At 37.0% G+C, this 20,598-nt stretch overlaps 3 protein-coding genes across 5 annotated transcripts in view; all 3 read left to right on the forward strand.

Moving 5' to 3' along the window:
• LOC112452715 (Kv channel-interacting protein 1) overlaps positions 1–20,598 on the forward strand; it is a 118,877-nt gene that overhangs the window by 17,615 nt on the left and 80,664 nt on the right. The window lies entirely within an intron of this gene.
• Positions 8,021–12,876, forward strand: LOC112452709 (uncharacterized protein K02A2.6-like). Its single transcript, XM_025013050.1, has one exon. The coding sequence runs from the start codon at positions 8,327–8,329 to the stop codon at positions 12,599–12,601; it is 4,275 nt and encodes a 1,424-aa protein (XP_024868818.1). The 5' UTR covers positions 8,021–8,326; the 3' UTR covers positions 12,602–12,876.
• Positions 13,146–15,223, forward strand: LOC112452716. Of its 2 annotated transcripts, none has more exons than XR_003040532.1 (5): positions 13,146–13,254; positions 13,487–13,639; positions 13,799–13,988; positions 14,398–14,512; positions 14,718–15,223. XR_003040532.1 is itself a non-coding variant. In XM_025013060.1 (5 exons), the coding sequence occupies exons 3-5, from the start codon at positions 13,939–13,941 to the stop codon at positions 14,896–14,898; spliced, it is 342 nt and encodes a 113-aa protein (XP_024868828.1). In that variant the 5' UTR covers positions 13,146–13,254; positions 13,487–13,639; positions 13,799–13,938; the 3' UTR covers positions 14,899–15,223. The 2 variants fall into 2 exon arrangements, 1 of the variants encoding a protein (XP_024868828.1); XM_025013060.1 differs by having other exon boundaries at positions 14,398–14,508.

The raw sequence follows: 20,598 nt of genomic DNA on the forward strand, positions 1-20,598 counted from the left end.
TTATAACTGTCCGCACGCTGAGGTTTTTCGCTGTTATTTACACTTATTTTGCGAGCAACAAATTAGCAACAAATTCTTACGTTATTGTTATGTGTAATTTTGTTATTATATGTATATTGTCACGCTAACTTAATCTTCTTTTAGCGGAACATCGTTTTTTAAGAAAACTTACAGAGCAACAAATTTTTTTCTTTGGCAACTTTTTAGCAACAAATGAGCAACAAATAAATATATTAATTAGAATCGATTCTGCTCACTTTGTTCCGCTAACTTATAAGACGTTACTTCAAGTACTCAGCTTGGACGAGACCATTGTTTGATAACTAAATGTCAGATGCGCTGTTTGAATAAAATAGTAGTCTCCCGCAGATCACTGTTTTTACCACCTTGAAAACCTTCTCTTCTTTATAAACTTATCTTTCCAAATCCAATTTAAGAAAACAAAAGAGGGAAACTTAGAAAATTAAATTAGATTTATATGCGGACAGTCGTGTACGTGACGTAGTTCATAGTTATTGTGTGTGATTCTACAGAGACAGATCTAAAATTTTGTCATGCAAAAATAATTATACAAACTTCATGTCGTATCTCATATGTTTGTTTCTACGACACTGTAATTATCTGGCTTCCTCTGCGAGAAAACGCTTCTAAATAATCTGCTGGATTTAACACGCACTGTGGGGCGTTGAAAAAAAAATGGGGTAACGTGCAGGCAGGTGCGCGGCCTTGGACGGTATTCCCTCGTTATCGTTGTCGGCGATTAAGTTACAATACGATGGAAATTAGCGTGTTACACGCAGGCCAGGCGTTAGGTTGGGCGAAACCCTCGAAATGCGTGATGCTAGAACGTTTAGCGGTGGCATTATTCTCTCGTGAGCGTGCATCACCTTTCGGGTACCTATATACCGCAATCTAAACAGGTGGTCGCTCTTTTCCGGGCCAGGCCGCTTTATTACTCCCGAGATTTCTCTCTCTCTCGAGCCTGGATTTATTAAACTAAAGTAAGGAGAGAGAGAGAGAGAGAGAGAGAGAGAGAGAGGGGGGGAGAGGGAGAGAGAGAGAGATAGCCCTGCGAGAGTGGAATTTTGCGTCATGAACCGTTATATTGCGATATCGACCAACCAATTCTTTCGGGCAATTTAAGATATATAAGGCCCGCGTTATTGCGGTAACATACTTATATACCGAAGGTCGGGAAACGTAAAATTTATCGGATCACGAGAAATGCTGAAATGCAGAAAGAAAGAAAAGTGGATTTGGATTCTGCGCGAAGCTATTACATCTGCGTTTTATTTGCTTGTCACTGGCACAAATTTTGTCATCAAAATGTCTTTAATTTTACGAATAATATATCCTTCTCCCTGTATATCAGCGACATATATATCGCAGGCTGGATCCATCTCCATTTTGCAAATTGAATTTATCCTGAATAGAGCGTATATTCTTCTACTATTTTTGTTAGACGCATTGGTTTACTGAAATGGTTATTTTATTATTTCCTTCTCTGCTATATTGTTGTGTTTAGAAAAAAATTCGCGATATAAGAAATTAAATCAGAACTGTATTGCCCGTAATATATTTACCTGTTCGAAAAAAATGAATAGCGCGTATCCAAGTTAAATAAATATCGTAGGAAATAAAATAAAAATAAACTCAATCTAAAAATATCTACGCTGCGAACATAATACTAAATGAAGTGTTAATAATATTTGCGAGCGAAATTGACTGGAATTGCTGATAACCAATTCAAGGAGCATAAAAGAAGTTTTAGATATTTACGCACCCCATACCCATTATAGTACTGTCATTTTAAAACAGCTAGCTGATGAAAAGTGGCTCTAACAAGAACTGCAGCATGAAAATGACGCTCCAGATAAGAATCTGTCTTTAGAACTCACTAGCCTTTCTCTCTCTCTCTCTCTCTCTCTCTCTCTCTCTCTCTCTCTCTCTCTTTTCCCCTAGTTCTTTTAGTTTCTATGCGCTTCACAAAGCGCTTCTTCATCCCGTATAAACTTTTCATCCTTCCTCTTCCTTTTAGGATTCCTTTATTCCTGAAAGCGGAGATTTTTACGTTCTACATGACCTAACGTGAAAGTTTGGATATATTTATTTTCGTTGGGCATATGATTAGAAAATCCATCGCAGTAGACAATGGTTTGCGACATATACAAAATTTTTTAATACAATTATTACATATTAATAAAATTACACTTTTTATTTAAATTCTTAAAATGTTTTATCATATTAATATAACAATTATTATAAATTATTATATTAATACTTTTTAGTAAAATTTTTAAAATAGGGGAGACCGGGGCTAAGCCGACAGCAGGGCGAACTTGACACTAGGCTTTTTGCCAATTTAAATCTATCGTAGAAACTTGCCTTTGCTACTGTAAATGCGTTTTTATGTGCCAGTATTATCAACGGAATTTGGTAATATTCTGAGTTATAGTGTAATTTTTAACGCGACATAAGTGTTTTTGATAGTGAAAAGTAATTTTTCTGATCTCTCGAAAATGTCTACTCTTTCATCGAGCTTTACTCTTGCGAATCTACCGCTAAGTGATTTTGATGGGAAATTTGATGCTTTATACGAATCCGATAATAATTTTTGCATATTTTCAAAATTTATATATTTTTGGAGTAACAAAAGTAAAAAACGACGTTCGGGGCTAAGTCGACACGACGCCACCGGGGCAAAGACGACACTAATCTAAAGTGACATTATCGCAAAAAAGGTCACTGTTTCGTCCGATTCCGATGACGATTTAAGGAACATCTGTTGCGTGTGTTCGGAAAACATTTCATTAGCTTCTAATAACAAACAATGCATCTTATGCAACCGTATGGCTCATGACGAATGTGTGCGCATATCTGATCGCGAGTTTACGTGTATAAATTGTTTTTCAGAGACAGTTCAGAAAAAGATAATTAAAAGTTTAATCTTTTTTTTTTCTCATTATTTTAAATAATTGTTTACTTTATTCCGACTTTTTGTTTCTAATACACAATGTCTTTTCATTTGATAAACAATGTATTTTTATTTTTAAACAATAAAAAAATAAGTTCCAGATCAAATTGTGTCGATCAAACAAAGTGTTGAGTTTGCCCCGGCGGGGTGTCGAGTTCGCCCCGTCATTTTTTAATTCGAAAATTTGTCTTCGCGTCACTTTTTCTTTCCTGGCGGCAAAACAAAGCGACGTACAGCAAAACTTCCTGAATCAATTTTATACCTGAAGAAACACTCTTTAAATATATATCATTGAATTTGCCTAAAAATTTTAATTAAATATTAAAAATTGTCTTTGAAAAAATAGTGTCGGCTTAGCACCGGTCTCCCCTATACGTAACACGAGATAATTATATCTAATAAAATTAATTTATATTCAACGTCCGCATAATAGAGCGTCGATTAAACTTCCGCGACTAACAACCGTTCCTATAAGTATATTGCTTGATAATAGTATATTTTTTTCACGAATTAAGACTGATAAGCGTGGGCTACGAACATTATTTATGTCGCTTTACTTTCCTGTAACTTTAGCGAGGTGTTAATTAAACTATTATCTTGATACAATGTGTGTATAATATTCGCGGACATATTCACGAGAAGGAAATGTATATGTAGCCAGACTAGCCAGAGCCGCGGTGGAGAGTTTGCCTTCTAAATATTCCTATTGATATAAAACGCCGCGGCACGACTTATCTCCGTTTAATTAGCGGTTTTATAATGGAGGGAACGTCACTTCGCTTTTTTGCACGTATAACACAGACTTGCTACCTCCATTCTCAAAGATGAAATGTCCTCTTTTTGCGCCCCGCCATCGCCATTATACTGTCTCTTTAGCTATTCCTCGCCGTTTCTAGTTCGCAACTCCCCGATCCGGCGCTGACAACTGTATTTTTGGCAAATAAAAATCTTCGTGCGCACAATTGTTATAGTCGGAGAGCTGACGACACTTTTGGCCAAGTGTTTCATATTTTACAAAATTACTTGGTCAAAAATGTGGTCAGCTCTTAGGCTATTATATATACCTATGTGCGCGCTAACCGAATGCACACCGCATTAATTCCACTCACACCTCCGGAATTTTTTCCTCACGCGAGCTTTCGCGTAAAACGACCAGAACGAATTACGCTTTTCTCGAACAAGGCAAATCGCATGATTGATGATTCGTTATATTAACTACTACGATCAAACGGATATTTGCGTGTTCAAAGCATTTGTTGCTAATCGCCACTACTCCCCCCAAAAAAGAAGCGTAATATCTTGATAATTATTAAACACATCGTGCAATTAAATTACATTATTTATTATGCAGAATGAATCGGAACTGATTAATATACAGAGAAAAAGAATATTATTGATTTAAAAATATCTTTAGTTTCAACGTGGAAATCTTGAAATGAGATTATATTGCGTTAAACTTGCTTGAATGAAGTCATTATACATATATGTATATAGTGCAACCAAGAAAAAATGTTGAAATAAAAAGTTGAAATTTTTATAAGACGATTATAGTGATCTTACTTATATATGAAACAATCTATATCTTCTTATAAGAATTTCAACTTTTTATTTCAACATTTTTTCTTGGTTGCGTTATACGTAATAACTTCATTCAAGATAGTTTTCTTCAAACAAGTTTAACGCAATATAATCTCATTTCAAGATTTCCACGTTGAAACTAAAGATATTTTCAAATCAAGAATATTCTTTTTTTTCTGTGTACAATATTACAATATTACTAAGATTATGAAATTGTCCATCAAACACCAACACCAACTATAACTAAGTAACATTGCGTCAATGTTATTATTTCCCACTCAACAATTTATGTTGCATTTACATTGTTGAGTGGGAGTTGTTGGTATTACCGTAGTACAGGAATTGTAGTTAGTATTACCGTATTTACATTATCGTACTTTTGCGTCATTATATCGTGAAATTTTGAGTTTAAACTATCGTTTTTAAACATATATTATTATCATTATTATTATTATTATTATTATCATAGCTTTGTCTCCAAGACCTTTAGAAAATTAATTCGTTTGGCTAAAACAGATCTCTCGAATGCCATTCGTCACCGCGAGAATTTCGCCTCGCGAGTCAGGTGATCCATGTGAAGTGCAAATTCCCGCTACGATCTATTTTTTAGAAGCGATGAATAGCGACGCAAGCTGAATTAGATCGACCAAGAAATTCATCTTTGTTAACGCGGGAGTGAAGAATGGCTCGTTAAACGGAGAGACTCTCGCGTCCCTGCGTCCTTACCGACTTCCGCAAATAGCAGAAATTTACGAGCATAATATTTCTTTTTCTGACTCGCATAGTTGTTTCCCACAAATCAATGGTTCAGCGCAGAGATTCGTGCATTATGTTAAGTATAGAAACTCGTAATGGCACTATCTAAATCTGAAGTTACGGGAATAGTTCAGAAGTATATAACGGAATGTCGCTCTTCTATTCATTGGACGTAAAAAGAACATAGAATCTTGTGAATTTATAAGAGCATCGAGATTGAATTTCAAATCGATTTTTAAAAACCTACAAAAAAAACTGTTAATCTTGAATTGTGAAGGTATTTGGTGTAGAGAAAATTAAATAGTTCAAAAGAATGATTTGTTATTTTTAATGAGGAAGATTAAAAATAACAAATCATTAATGAGGAAGATTGAGGACATCAAATATATAAATTCGTATATATATGCAACCAGTGTCGACACCGGATTATTATAATGATTCATTCACCTGTCGAAATTCTATCTAGCATATTAAACGGAAAGAGACAAAGAGATGTAAATAACGAACAGTTGCAGAAGGTGAATATTCGTTCTCATGAGTGCAATTAATAAAATACATACACAGGATACAACAGCGCGCTATACGTCATCGCACGTACAACATTTTCGCAAAGTACGGAAAGTCCGGTAGCCGGAAATATTCTTCATGCATGAATATTAATAGATAATTATACAACACCACGCCATGTCATTTACACATGTATGTAAATGAGAAATGTATAACTTGTAATGATTAGGGCATATTTATTTGTATTTATTGTCAGTTAATGAACGATAGAATAAATTCTGCAAATCAATTTAGGAACGAGAATGAAACTTATTCTCTACATTATATATAAATAGATTATATAAATAGGCTATATAAATAGATTATATAAATAGAGTACACATTATAAAAATAGAATATTTACAGAGTATTTACAAAAATATCCCCTTTCCCCCCAAAATATAGGTATAATATACAGTATTTTATATTGCGGAATTTTAATTGAGAATCGGGTACATGTATGTAGAATTTGTATTCTGTATTTTCGACGTGTACAATAACTCTTCTATATTCGTTGCGATGTTATTTCAAACTCTGTGTACGATGCAGTATGGACAATGTTTCGCAATAATATCACCTAGGGTAACTCCGGTATATGCGCCGCAGCTAAGGGAAACTTAATTTATCGAGTACTATTTACTATGTTTAAGGCAAATAAATTATACCAATAAAAACTGTATACCGTCTACTACTATAAAAAAAAATAGAAATATGAAATATTCATTCTATGTATTTAATAAAAAAATTTTTAGAAACCCTTGCATTTTTGCTATATATCCTAGAGAGGTGGGTTTATATGACATTCACGGGTGAAATATACGCCTTATATAAAAAATTACAAGAATAATGTTTATAAATAAGGTAATAAATGTAAGGTAAAACGTCATAATAAGTTATAAAATGTGCATGTGTAAGAAGTTTATTAAGATGTAAGAATGATGAACAAATTATAAAACTGAAAAATTTTTAAAGAGAAAATAGAAGAACGATAAATACATTAAAGGTTAGGGTAACTGGGAGGAATATGCCAGTGTGGGGAATATGCCACTTGTTATGTTTAACAAAGCTACGGCTAGGAGCGTTGTTGTAAATACTGTGAAATTGTTAAAAATATATCTGACGTTTTGCCCAAGTTTTACTTACTTCCTGTCAGTATTATAGTTTTTATGGGGTAAATACAGTATGACAAGTACGACAACGTATGTTTTTTAGGATTTCCTTAGTGTTTTAAGATATTCTTCAAGTATTACACTATTTTTAACTCGATCAGCTTGTCGTTCTATTAATATTGGTTAGGATGAAAGTATTCAGTACGTCGCCGATTCGTTTGACTGGCAATCGTATAATACAGGCTCATATTAATATAAAACTGCGTCTTGGGGGAATATGCCACTACTTAGAAAGGGGTAAAATGCCAGTACTGTTTACAGCTTCCTAACCTACTAGCAGGATACTGTCGCGTCGATCTGAGGCGCGTGACGCGTCCTGCGGGAGTTCGGGGATCGCGGAGCCTCAGCCCGACGAGGCCGGAGTCGCCGGAGAGGCCGTGCAACGCCCGGACGTCGTCGTCGACGCGGGCATCCTCGGATACGGGTTTTGATACAGCGAACGCGAGAACGGGCTCGCGGCCGCCGGACGATGATCTAAGATCTAACGTCTCGCGTGTGTGTGCGACGCGTGCGGTACCATGAGGCGAGACCGGGCTTAATGCGGGTGATCGCTGCTACGCGGTCGGCTCCGTCGAGGGAATATCCTTCACCGCGTATGCAGTTGGCTGCAATATTGTGATTTTGGCCAATAATTTCGAACGAGTTTAAAATATTCCTGGAGCTATGCACAATTACATCAGGATCAGCTAGTAGGTTAGGAAGCTGTAAACAGTATAAATAAATATTTTGCCGTATAAATATTAAAAAAATGTTGAAAAAATGATGAAAAAATATTGAAAAATGTTGAATAAATACGTTTATTTCATGCGCTAAGAATATTTTAGGCTACGTACTTAATATTTTGCAAAATTGCATTCCGAATAATTTAGAACTACTTGTAGCATACAGAGTATTATTGAAATGCAAAGAAAATAATAAAAATATTCTTTTACACGTTTTTAGACAAGAATGCTCTTCTAAAGTTAAATTACTATACATGTTTGTATATGTGTATTGGATATGGACCGCCATTTTTACTAGAAGATAGCGAATCACAAACGACGTCCTACTCCTTCCTTTTTCCGCTGAGCGCGCCACCTAAGTTCCGCTTGTGATAGGGTTGCCCTTCTACCTTTTTTAGTAGTAGTAGTACGATTACTCATGTAAGCGTATGTATGACCGAGTCTGCGTCAACCAAGCAATACTTTGTATTTGAGCTGATTAATAAACTAAAGGACATAACAGTGGTGTCAGAAGTGGGATTGTCGATAATCGAACAAAGTCGCGTAGTGAAACGGTGAAGGAAAAGACGACCGCGGACAACATGGAAGTACCGACGGAATTAATGCAGGCTTTGACGAGCATGCTCGCTAATGCGATTCGGACATCTGCATCAAATGCGGCAGCAGCCACGAGTGATGCAACGAATGCAGCGGGTGTATCCACGAGTCAGCCAAGGCCACCGCATTTCGTCATGCCTGAATACCGATCATCGGAATCAACGACGGTTGCCGATTATTTCAAGCGTTTTGACTGGGCGTTGCAGCTAAGTAACATACAGACAGTACAGCATGCTAATTACGCTCGCGTGCATATGGGCATAGAATTAAATAATGCCCTTAAATTCCTGATCAGCCCGCGTTTGCCAGAACAGCTCGATTACGACGATATTAAAACGACATTGATCAGCCATTTTGACCGCGTAAAAAATAAGTACGCCGAGAGTGTAAAATTCCGCCATATCACGCAACATAAAGGCGAACTCGTAGCTAACTTCGCTTTGCGTCTTAAACAAGGAGCCGTATACTGCGATTACGGCGATTTTCTCGACCGAATGCTGATCGAACAAATGCTGCACGGGTTGCAATCCCGCGAAATGTGCGATGAGATAATCGCAAAGAAACCGATCACATTCTCAGAGGCGTACGAGATCGCGCATGCGCTCGAAGCGACACGTAATACTGCCGATGAGGTTAAAACGAGTACACAACCTGCGACCGTAGAATCTACTAACGTACTACATGCGGGACAGCCGCAAATTAAAAAACCTAAAGATCCTTTTCATCGTAGGGCGTCTTCACGTAATCGGGAACATCAACGCACGCAGAGTAAAGGCAGAAAAGAGGAGCGACCCAATCGCAACACGCGCTCATCCTGCAGCGGTTGTGGAGGTCACCATGCTCGTAAAGATTGCAAATTTCTTGACTCGGAATGCCACAATTGCGGAAAAAAAGGACACATCGCAAAGGTTTGCAAATCAAAAAAACAGGCCACGGACCAAATCGCCATAGCAGATCAACCAGCGGAACAGATCGCGATAGTACAACGATTGAACAGACTCAACCAATTAAATGCACACAAACCGTGTGAACGACGTATGCTTACTTTAGAGATTGACGGATGCAATCTGGAAATGGAACTGGATAGCGGAGCGCCATGCAGTATCATTAGTATAAAAGCGCTACGCAAAATTAAACCACATTTCTCCTTACAGTCGACTGATCGACAGTTCGCAAGCTACACGCATCACCGTCTTAAATGTATTGGACGTTTACCAGTCAATGTGACGCTGGGTAATACAACGAGGAAAGCAAATCTATACGTTGTCAACGGCGACTATGACACTCTGATGGGACGAGAGTGGATCACACAATTTGCCCATGAGATTGATTTTGTTAAACTTTTTGCAGTTGAACGAGTGCACGGTCTGACAATCATGCCGCCGCATTTAACAGTAGAACAGTCCAACCGCCTCAACACAATATTACAACGATACAATGATGTATTTAGTGAGGCACCAGGGAAACTGATTGGACCACCGGTATCCGTACATCTCAAACCAGGCGCCACCCCAATCTTCGCACGAGCAAGAGAGATACCGCTAGCCTTACGTGAGACGTACGCCAGAGAAATAGATGCCAAACTCGCCCAAGGATTTTATAAAAGGGTCGAACACTCAGAATGGGCCTCGACTACACATATCGTTATGAAAAAGAACGGGAAAATGAGAATAACAGGGAATTACAAACCGACGCTCAATCCACGTATGGTTATAGATGAGCACCCGATCCCTAAAATCGAACATATGTTTCAGAAGATGAAAGGAGCAAAAGTATTTTGTCATCTTGACATAACGGACGCTTATACCCACTTAACCGTCGACGAGACGTTTAGCCATGCGCTAACATTAAATACACCAACGCACGGGTTAATCCGCCCAACACGTGCCGTCTATGGCGCAGCTAATATCCCCGCGAAGTGGCAGCGGCGTATGGAAGTTGCTTTAGAAGGCATAGAAAATGCCCTTAATTTTTTCGATGATGTTATCGTGTTCGCAGACGATTTTGATAAACTCTTTTCGATATTGGATACCATTCTAGAACGATTTAGAGCACAAGGACTCAAACTTAACCGCGCGAAGTGCACATTTGCAGCCCCTTCAGTGGAATTTTTGGGACACAGAATAAACGGAGAAGGACTACACAAATCCGACAAACACATTGCGACAATACGCGATGCACCAAAGCCATCAACGCCTGAACAATTACAATTATTCCTGGGCAAAGCAACGTACTACAGATCGTTCATTCCGGATCTTGCTACGAAAGAGCGGCCTTTAAGAGACATGCTACTAACAGAAACGTTCAAATGGACGCCAACCGCTGAAGCAGCATATTCAGAGATCAAGAATCTTCTCACCTCACCACAGGTTCTCATACCGTATGATCCAGCGCTTCCTCTATTGTTAGCAACCGATGCCAGTAAAACAGGCCTGGGTGCCGTGTTGTCCCATCGCCTCAGTAACGGGGAAGACCGACCAATTGCATACGCGAGTCGCACTTTAAGCGCTACTGAACAACGCTATCCTCAGATAGACAAGGAGGCGTTAGCCATCGTTTGGGCAGTACGCAAATTTTTCTATTATCTGTACGCACGTCATTTTACTTTGATTACAGATCATAAACCGCTAACGCAAATCTTCCACCCAGAAAAATCACTTCCGATTTTGTGCATCAGTCGTATGGCAAACTATGCTGACTATCTAGCACACTTCGACTACAACATTGTGTTCAAACCAACCAAGGCGAACGCTAACGCAGATTATTGTTCCAGAGTACCACTTCCCACAATGGGAGATCCAGTAAACAAGATCACTTTCGACGAAGAGGAAGAAGTGGAACAATACGATGATTTCGATCAATTTGTGCTACACCAAGTAAGACAACTGCCAGTACGCGCAGACCACATAGCACGCGAGACGCGCAAAGATCCTCACCTCGGCAAGATCGTGCAATCGCTACAAGCCGGCCAGAACTTAGCACATGTTGGCTACAAGGCTCCAGAGGCAAATTATACGCTAGCCGCTGACTGTCTATTGTTCGAACATCGGGTCGTCGTGCCACCTACCCTTAGGCAGCCGATCCTAGAGGACTTGCATGCCGCACATCTTGGCATCGTAAAAATGAAGGGCATGGCGCGTTCATTTGTTTATTGGCCAGGAATTGACTCCGACATCGAACGAATTGCAAAATCGTGTATCGAATGCGCCAAACATGCACATGCCCCGCCTCAGTTTCACAGCCATCATTGGGAATACCCGAGAGGACCCTGGGAACGCATCCATATAGATTATGCTGGTCCAGTCACGGGCGTAATGTTGCTGATAATCGTCGATGCGTATAGTAAATGGATAGAGGTCAAACCTACTAGTTCTACAACAAGCGCAGCAACAATTGCGATTCTGGACGAGCTGTTTGCAACCTATGGAATTCCGACAACTGTGGTATCGGATAACGGCACTCAGTTCACATCAGCTGAATTTAAAGCATATTTACAAGCAAGTGGAGTTAAATATCATAAACGAACTGCTCCATACCATCCGGCCACCAACGGACAAGCCGAACGCTACGTTCAGACAACGAAGGATAAACTGAATAAAATGGCTACTACTCGGAACACATTACAGCGAGACTTAAATGAATTCCTGCGACAGTATCGAAGAGCTCCACATTCCACTACAGGACAGCCTCCAGCATTACTCTTCTTGGGACGAAATTTACGCACACGTCTTGACCTCGTCCGACCTGAAGACACACGCACAAGAGTCATGAAAAAACAACAAGCCGAGAATGAAACGCCATTCCGTATCTTTAAACCTGCTCAAAAGGTTTATTTCCTTTCCGGAAATCCGCGGATGGACAAATGGGTGCCAGGCACAATCGTAACCCGCCTCGGTGACCTGCATTATGAGATTGACTACAAAGGAAGACGTTTCAAACGACACGTTAACCAGATCCGGGCTTTTCTGGAAACGAAGCCCCCGGATCCATTCTCTGTTACAGATTCATCAGTTCCAGAAGCGAAGGGACCTAAACGATCCCGACGAGTCAGGTTTTATGGGACAGACCCAAAACCTGATGCTGCACCCGCAGCACCTCCTGTAGCTGCAGCACCTCCTATACTTGCAGCACCTAGGGATTCCCCGCGACGAGAACAGACAGTGATTGCACGTACGGATCCTCCACGAGACCGAGCACCTGTCGGGGAATTACGGCGATCTTCACGTCCTCGCCGTCCAACGCAACGTTACTCACCATAGAGGGTACTGACCCCGCGGAAGGCGAATCTCTTAAAGAGGGGAGGAAATATTGGATATGGACCGCCATTTTTACTAGAAGATAGCGAATCACAAACGACGTCCTACTCCTTCTTTTTTCCGCTGAGCGCGCCACCTAAGTTCCGCTTGTGATAGGGTTGCCCTTCTACCTTTTTTAGTAGTAGTAGTACGATTTCTCATGTAAGCGTATGTATGACCGAGTCTGCGTCAACCAAGCAATACTTTGTATTTGAGCTGATTAATAAACTAAAGGACATAACAATGTGGCATATTACTCCCATGGGGGGGGGGGTAATATGCCACTTTGCAACACTTTTGTATTTCTTTCTTTTTAATAGTAAACAATCAAAATATTTTATTAAAAAACTATATATGTATAAATAACAGATAAAAGAAGAAAAAAAAAGACCAGTATGCAAAGATCTATAATAAAAAAATCCATGTAGACGCGAGAAGTTGGCCCGTGGTCGAGTAGTATTGTTGCCGCTTTTCCGCGTGCGTGATTGACCGATGCGTGCGTGCGGTCGATACGATGCGGCGATCGAGATCGCGCTGCGAGTTTCGCGTGCGTGTATGTATGTATATACATATGTGTATGTGTCGTGTGATGTGACAGCTGGCATCGGTTGCGCGAGGTTAGTGGGATTATTTATATAAATATATATAAATTATATTTTACATATTAATATCTGCTTGCTCGTACAAATCTAATCTGGTATACGTTACAGTAACTATAGATGTTTGATACAGATTTATCTTCGTAATCGTATATTTTATATACATATATATCGTATATTATATATAAGCAGACGTAAGTAATAATTACTGTTTTTACATTTGCATTATGTAAAATTTGTCTTATTTTAGATATACCGATGAATTTAAAATATTCGAGAAGATATGATGGGATTAGCTATTGGTGCTCATGGTGCAAATATATTCAACAAGCGTGAAAAGTTGATGACATTACAAATATCGTTAGAAGAAAATTCATGCACATTTAAGATATAATATAGAGAGGTAATTATAAAAATTATATTATCGCTTGTATTATTTCAAAGAGTATTGTTTTATAAAAGTTTACTGACTGTTTTTATCTAAAATGTATATACATATTCGTATATGTATATGTTGCATTATATTGAGCTGGAACTTATCAGATTTTTTTCTCAATCACAGACGTATGAAGCTGTTAAGAAAGACCGAATTATGCTGGAATACAGCGATAACCTAGAAATAGATAGATAGTGACAGTCGTGACCATCGCCGCGTCATAGGTACTTAGTGATAATGAAATATATATTGACGGCAGGGAGCTGATGCCGATTTTCTTTAAGAAGGAAGGTGCCATGTATCCAAAATCGCACACGTACGTATATATGCTGTCTTGTAAAAGTTGTAAAAGTTAGGAGAACGAGAAAGTGATCTGTATCTATGTGCACGTTGTGATAGGCACTATCGCGTAATAAAGATTTCTCTAAAGTATGTTTATATTGTACTTTACTTTCGTTAACTTAGATGCTTTGAATGTACAATCTCGCGTCTTCAAAATATAATAATTCTCATTGTCAGAAACTGTTGAGGCATAATTGTCTAGCACAAGAGGTCCTCTTGTGCTAGATAATACGAGTTGCTACAGAGTGCCTCTAATTGTAAGAATCTCTTCTCCTTTACCCCTTCTTTCTTCTCCCAATCCCGAATTTACACTATTGCGTGGTTCGTATCGTGTGTCATTACCTATTATAAATGTCCTCCTTTTCTCTCGTTTTCTCACGCAGGAACATTTTATATTCAACTACGTGGTATACAATTTTGCCGCTATATATTGACCACAGGAAGCTGATACCGAAGAGATCTTTAAGAAGGAAGGTGTATCCAAAATTGCACATGTATGTACGTATATCGTATTTGCTGTCTTGTAAATTGTAAAAGTTGAAAAGAACGAGAAAGTGTTTTGTAGCGCAATTTTTTTTATTCTACTTTCAGAAAAAGATAAAATAATTTAGATTTCCTAAAATTAATATTGTTTATGCTATCGGAGAGGAAACACTTATTATAAAATTGATTATAACGAGACAATTATATATAACGATTTCAGATGGTACGACGGCTTTTTTACGTTAATGCTGAATGGAAAAGTCTATAAGCATATTGCGGACAAAATGATGCCCAATCAGGATACAGCCACGAAAAAGAAAGATATGCGCATGGCAGGGAAATTAGCGCTATTCACAGGCTTTGTAAGCATATTTAGTAACAACGAGGATTCTTTGAATTAAGCTCTGTCTTAAAATCGCATCAATTGAAGTGAATCCACTGCTGAGTGCTGAAATTATACGATTTTATCCGTCACAACGAATAGACCAAGAAGAATGCTTTTTCCAGTCGATGGTTTCGAATGTTGCTGACGTATCTATTTCGTTGCAAATGCATCATTATGAAATGATGATCGGTAGTAAATGAGAGATATGTGAATTAAAAAGATGTGTACATTAACTAAACAGTATCTTTGTATGATTACAAACTATCTTCATCTAATTTTTTAGTGACAATGTCCGAATAATTTGCGTTAGTATTTCTGTGAAAAAAAATATGACGATTATATTACAGTATATCTAACGATTTTAACATAATTATAGAGGTAGGGTGTCTAAATTGTTATCGTTCCATCCAAATGTAGCTTTTATACTATTCGAATAGTATCGATATTTCATGCTGGTTAAAAACAAGTAAAAAATATTTTAAGACACTTGTATCGTTTCCAGAATATAAAAACTTGTGTTTAAATGACAGATATACGTTTTAAGTATTGGCGTATTTATTTCGTTGCAAATGTATCATGATGAAATGATGGTCGGTAGTAAATAAGAGATATGTGAATTAAAAATATATACATTACCTAACCCTGCATCTGATTTTTTAATTTCAGTAGTGACAATGTCCGAATAATTTTGCGTTAGTATTCCTGTGTAAAAAAATATGACGATTATACGATTATATTACAATATATCTGAAAAATGTTAGAAAATGAAACAATTGTTTAAAGGTATCCTGTATACCATAGTATCTATTTGCTTTGCCTGTATGGAATGTTAATAACGCGTAAGATAATATGATCATTAAAGTAATATTTCTTAAATGTATATTTCATACTTAATTTTATTTCATAAATACTATCACATTTATTCCTATGAATCATTTTCATTACGCTATTATGATTTTAACATAATTATAGAGGTATAATAGGTTGTGTGAATTATTACCGTTCCATCCAAATGTAGCTTTTATAGTATTATTTATTGTATCGATACCTTAAGCTGTTTATACAAAAGTAAAAAGTATTTTAAGACGAGAGAAAGATATAGAGATAGAAAACGAAGAAAGAAGGAAAAGAGAAGAAACAATATAGAGAAAGGTATTATATATTATAAAAATATTTATTATATTGCAAATATATTTAAATTTATATATTAGTTAACTTCTTTATATACACTACCTCTCATTAATTTCAATATACAACAGATTCGTTGATTTCTCTGTAATGGATGAACATCATGATACGTGTTTTGCACAGAAATGAATGCATTTGCTGTTATAAACATTTCACTTGCATGCGTGGCATTTTTATATAAATAATATATAAAAATGCAATGCATGCAAGTGTTTATAACAACAAATGTATTCATTTCTGTACAAAACATATGTATCATGTTCATCCTTTACAGAGAAATTAACAAATATAAAGATATATTGAAATTAATGAGCGGTAGTGTATATAAAGAAGTTAACTAATATATTAATTTAAATATATTAGTTAAGAGATGGAGAGATGGGAGGAAGAAAGGGCAGGGAGAAGTGAAAGAGGAAGAAAAGTGGGGGATAAAAAAAAAAGATAAAGCAATGGAAGCGAAGGTAAGAGAGCTAGAAAGGTGGAGAGAGTTAGAAGAGAGAGACAGAAGGAGGAACAATGTAGTAGTGAAAGGGGTGTAGGTAGAGGAGGGAAGGCAAAAAAAGCGGTAGAGAAGCTATGGCTAGAGATGGGGAAGGAGGGAGGAATAAAGGAGGTAAAAGAGATAGGAAGAAAGACGGGGAAAGAGAAGATGGTTTTAGTTAGGTTAAAAGATAGAGTAAGAAAAAAAGAGGTAATGCAGAAGAAGAATGTGTTGAAAGGGAGGATGGAAAGAATAAAGAATGACATGACCTTGAAGGAAAACATCAAAGAAAAATGCAATGGAGCCTGGAGAGGATAGCTGAGAAGGAGAGAAGGAATAGAAGGAGAGATTGGGTAAAGTACGGAAAGTTTTGGATAGAGGGGAAGAGGTGGAGTTGGGAATAGGAAAAAAAATCCTGATAGATGGAAGGGGAAATGAGAGAAAAATGCATGAAAAAGGAGGTGGGAGAAAGAGGAACAGAGGAGAAGGGAAAGAGTAGAAGAGAGGAAAACGGAAAAATGAAATCGAAAGAGAGTAAGGAGAGAGAAGAAACGATGGGAAGGGAGGGTGGAGAGAAGAGGGAGGAGAGGGAGAATAGGGAGGGAGAGAGTGTGGTGAGGCTGAAGGGAAAGGGGAAAAGAGTCAGAGAAGGTAGAGTGTGAAAAGTAAAAAAGGAGTGAAAGAGAGGAAAAAGAGGGGGAGGTGGAAGAAAGGAATGCAGGAGGGAGGAGGAGAGGAAGGAAGCCCAAAGATAGGCTTTTGCGATATAGCGGGAGTGAAAGGAAAACAGGAAGAGTTTTAGGAAAGGATAAAAAAGTGGGATTTCGTGGGGTTGGTGGGAAACATGGCTGAAATAAGAGGAACGGGAGAAGATGAAGGATAACGTGCTAAAAGAGTTCAACTGGAGGATACAGGGTGTAAAGAAAGAAAGAGTTGGAAGACGAGGAAGAGCAATAGGTGGGATAATGATGGGAGTCAGAAAGAAGTTAGAAAATGTAAGAAGAATGGATAAAGGAGGAGGGTTTAATGATTAGAAAAGTAAGATGGAAGAAGGAGAAATGGAGATTGGCAATAGTTTACGTAAGCGGCAACTTATGATAATGTGTAAGATAAAATCGGTGAAGGAGGAGGAAGGGAGAGAGGAGAGATGGATAGTGGGGGCGATTTCAATGCGAGAACAGGGGAGAAAGGAGCGCTGGAGGATGGAGAAGAGGGAGTTGAAAGAAAATCGAAAGATAAAATAATAAATAGGCAAGGGCTGATTAGATGGGTTGAAGAGGAAGTGTGGGGAATTATGAGCAAAGAAAGGAGATGAGAAGGAGGGGTGAATTTACAGGAGAAAGAGGAGAAACAGTGATCAATTACGCGAAAGAAGATAGGAAGGTTTGGGAAAGAGTGACAAGATTGGAGGTAGGGTGTGAGGTAGATTCGGATCACCAATCAGTACCAGTACGGGTGGACAAAGGGGGTGGTGGTTAGAGGACAGGGACAATATCGGAGGAAGAGAGGTGGGTGAAAAAGACGGACTGGTCGGAAGAGGCAAGATAGGAGGAGGTAGCTAAATAGGTAGGGGGGGCAATAGATAAAGAGATCGAAAAATTGACAAAAAGAATTAATATGAAAGAAAGTATAAGAAAAGTAAAAAGAGGGGCAGAAGGAAAGGGAGGATAGTGGGATGGAGACTGTAGGAAAAAGAGAAAGGAGGTAGAAAAGTTGTTGAAAGACTGGAAAAGAGGAAGAAAATATAAAGAAGATTATAAGAAAAGAAAGAAGGAGTATAAGGAAATGTGTGAAAGGAAAATGGAAAAAAAGAGAAATCTGCTGGAAGAGGTAAGAGAGGCGAGAACAGAGAAGCAAGTTTGGGAAGTAATAAAGAAGGAAAGGAGAAGAAGAGTAGAAATTAATAAGGAAATAACAATAGAGGAGTGGGATGAATACTTAAGGGAGATGTTAGAAGGAACGGAATACAAACGAAGGTTAGGAGAAGGAGAGGAGGAAGAGCAGGGAGCGGAAGGAAAAGTAGAGAAAGGTGAGGGGATAGGATGGGAAGAGGTAGAGAGAGTGCTGATAAGGCTGAAAAAAAGTAAAGCGGCGGGAGAGGACGAGATAGTAAATAAATGTATATCCATAAATGTATATCCATAAACTATTATTTCAATTATCATTTCCTTACTTGCCGACATTGTGATATTTTAAGTCTATTAATTATAATTACATAATGAGCGACAAATTTGTTTAAAATTTGAAAATTTCGAAGGAATTGGAGAGAGTGCTGTTATACTACATATTTAACTTTTAGAATACTCTGTATTTATGTTTTTTATTACTATTAATTAATATTATTGTTAGAATTAAAAAGATCAAAACTTTTATTATTAGTTGTTCCTATAATACACATAGTACATACATTATGTAAAAGAAAGGGGGAAAAAGTGACGAATTGTTAATTTCTCTAAACTAATAACAGATAACGAGTCGATGCTGAACGTTAAAGGCGTTAGATAATAATGAATAATTTACTTGCAGTTTGATTTCAATCTGTTTACAAAAACATATAATAGGGTAACTCCGATATATACGGCACAGCTAAGGGAAACTTAATTTATCGAGTACTATTTACTATGCTTAAGGCAAATAAATTATACTAATAAAAACTTTATACTGTCTATTACTAGAAACATAAAATATTGATTTTTTGTATTTAATAAAAAAAAATTTCGAAACATTTGCATTTTTGCCATATATCCTGAAGATATATAAGAAGGGTGGATTATATGACATTCATGGGTAAAATGTAAGCCTTATAAAAAGTTACAAATAATGTTTATAAATAAGGCAATAAAATCTCATAACAAGTTATAAAATGTGTGTAAGAAGTTTATTAAAATGAAAGAAAGATAAACAAATTATAAAACTAAAAAATTTAAAAAAAAATAGAAAAACGATAGGTGCATTAAAGATTATTATTGTTATACGATTCAAAAAAAGAAGGAAAAAAAACACAGGAGATTTCGAGTTTTACAAAGTATCCGTACTATGGCCTAAATCCCGCATGCTAACTTAATTGCCGTATATCCTAAATACAGGAGGGATATACAAGATATTAAGGTAAACAAAAAATACAAGAGTTATGCACTTGTATTTTGCTGTATTCCATCATTTACTATCCCTCTACACTTATGTATCATGAAATAATCATTAAACTTTTTACATTCCCTACAGTAATTATTTTACGTAGGTCGTAACACAAGATCGCGCTTCTTACTACGGTGAGAAATCAATTCAAATCACGACAGTTTCGTTAATATTAACAATAAAGAACTGAAATTACAACACAATACTAATATGGCATAAAGGCACATAAAAGAATAATTGCGAGCAAGTAACTTCATTCCTTCTATTTTTTCTGACATCTGCGGCGTAAAACCCCGCGTGGCGTAAAAATACCAGAGACCCTATAATAAAAAATGTTTTGGATGTATCCATATGTAACTTTTTAGTATGTTGTTTATAAGGTTTTAGTATATTTGTTTATAAGGAGTAACATAATTATAGTAAATACTTTCATTTTCTTTATAAAATTATAGTATAGCTAAGAATGTATAGAATAAACATACTAGCATTTTTTTATTCCTTGTAATGCAACATTTTTATCAGTTGGTGTAAAGAAAACACATTGTTACTTATTTTCAAGAAAGACATGTGGTTGCATATTTTAAATTACATAATTTTTTTTGCCAAGCGACAATTTTTTTACACCAATTGATTCATTTTATTATTCTGTACATAAAAGTGTTAAAGGTACAGTTACCAAAAAATGAATAGTTTATGAGGTATTTTATATTTCGCCAAAATGTGCCAGAATAAAATATGAAATATCTTGTAAACTATTAATTTCTTTACAACTATCTTAATACTTTTATATGAAGAATAATTAGAAAAATCATATTATGAAAAAAATGGCGATGACCTTTATGTGACCTTAAAAAATTGATTTATTTGAAAATTGGTTTTATCATTATTTGTTCTCTTTGATGCCTTTTTTTT

This window comes from Temnothorax curvispinosus, unplaced genomic scaffold (assembly GCF_003070985.1).
Source record: "Temnothorax curvispinosus isolate PA1 unplaced genomic scaffold, ASM307098v1 QBEX01003650.1, whole genome shotgun sequence".
Classification (NCBI taxonomy): domain Eukaryota; kingdom Metazoa; phylum Arthropoda; class Insecta; order Hymenoptera; family Formicidae; genus Temnothorax; species Temnothorax curvispinosus.

Bases quoted from the DNA above. Each gene is read 5' to 3' on its own strand.
- LOC112452716 (XM_025013060.1), top strand. From the start codon at position 13,939: ATGCCGATTTTCTTTAAGAAGGAAGGTGCCATGTATCCAAAATCGCAC. The intron at 13,989-14,397 runs GTACGTATATAT...TTTCTCACGCAG, and splicing joins ATGTATCCAAAATCGCACAC to GAACATTTTATATTCAACTA. The intron at 14,509-14,717 runs GTATGTACGTAT...TAACGATTTCAG, and splicing joins GTGTATCCAAAATTGCACAT to ATGGTACGACGGCTTTTTTA.
- LOC112452709 (XM_025013050.1), top strand. From the start codon at position 8,327: ATGGAAGTACCGACGGAATTAATGCAGGCTTTGACGAGCATGCTCGCT.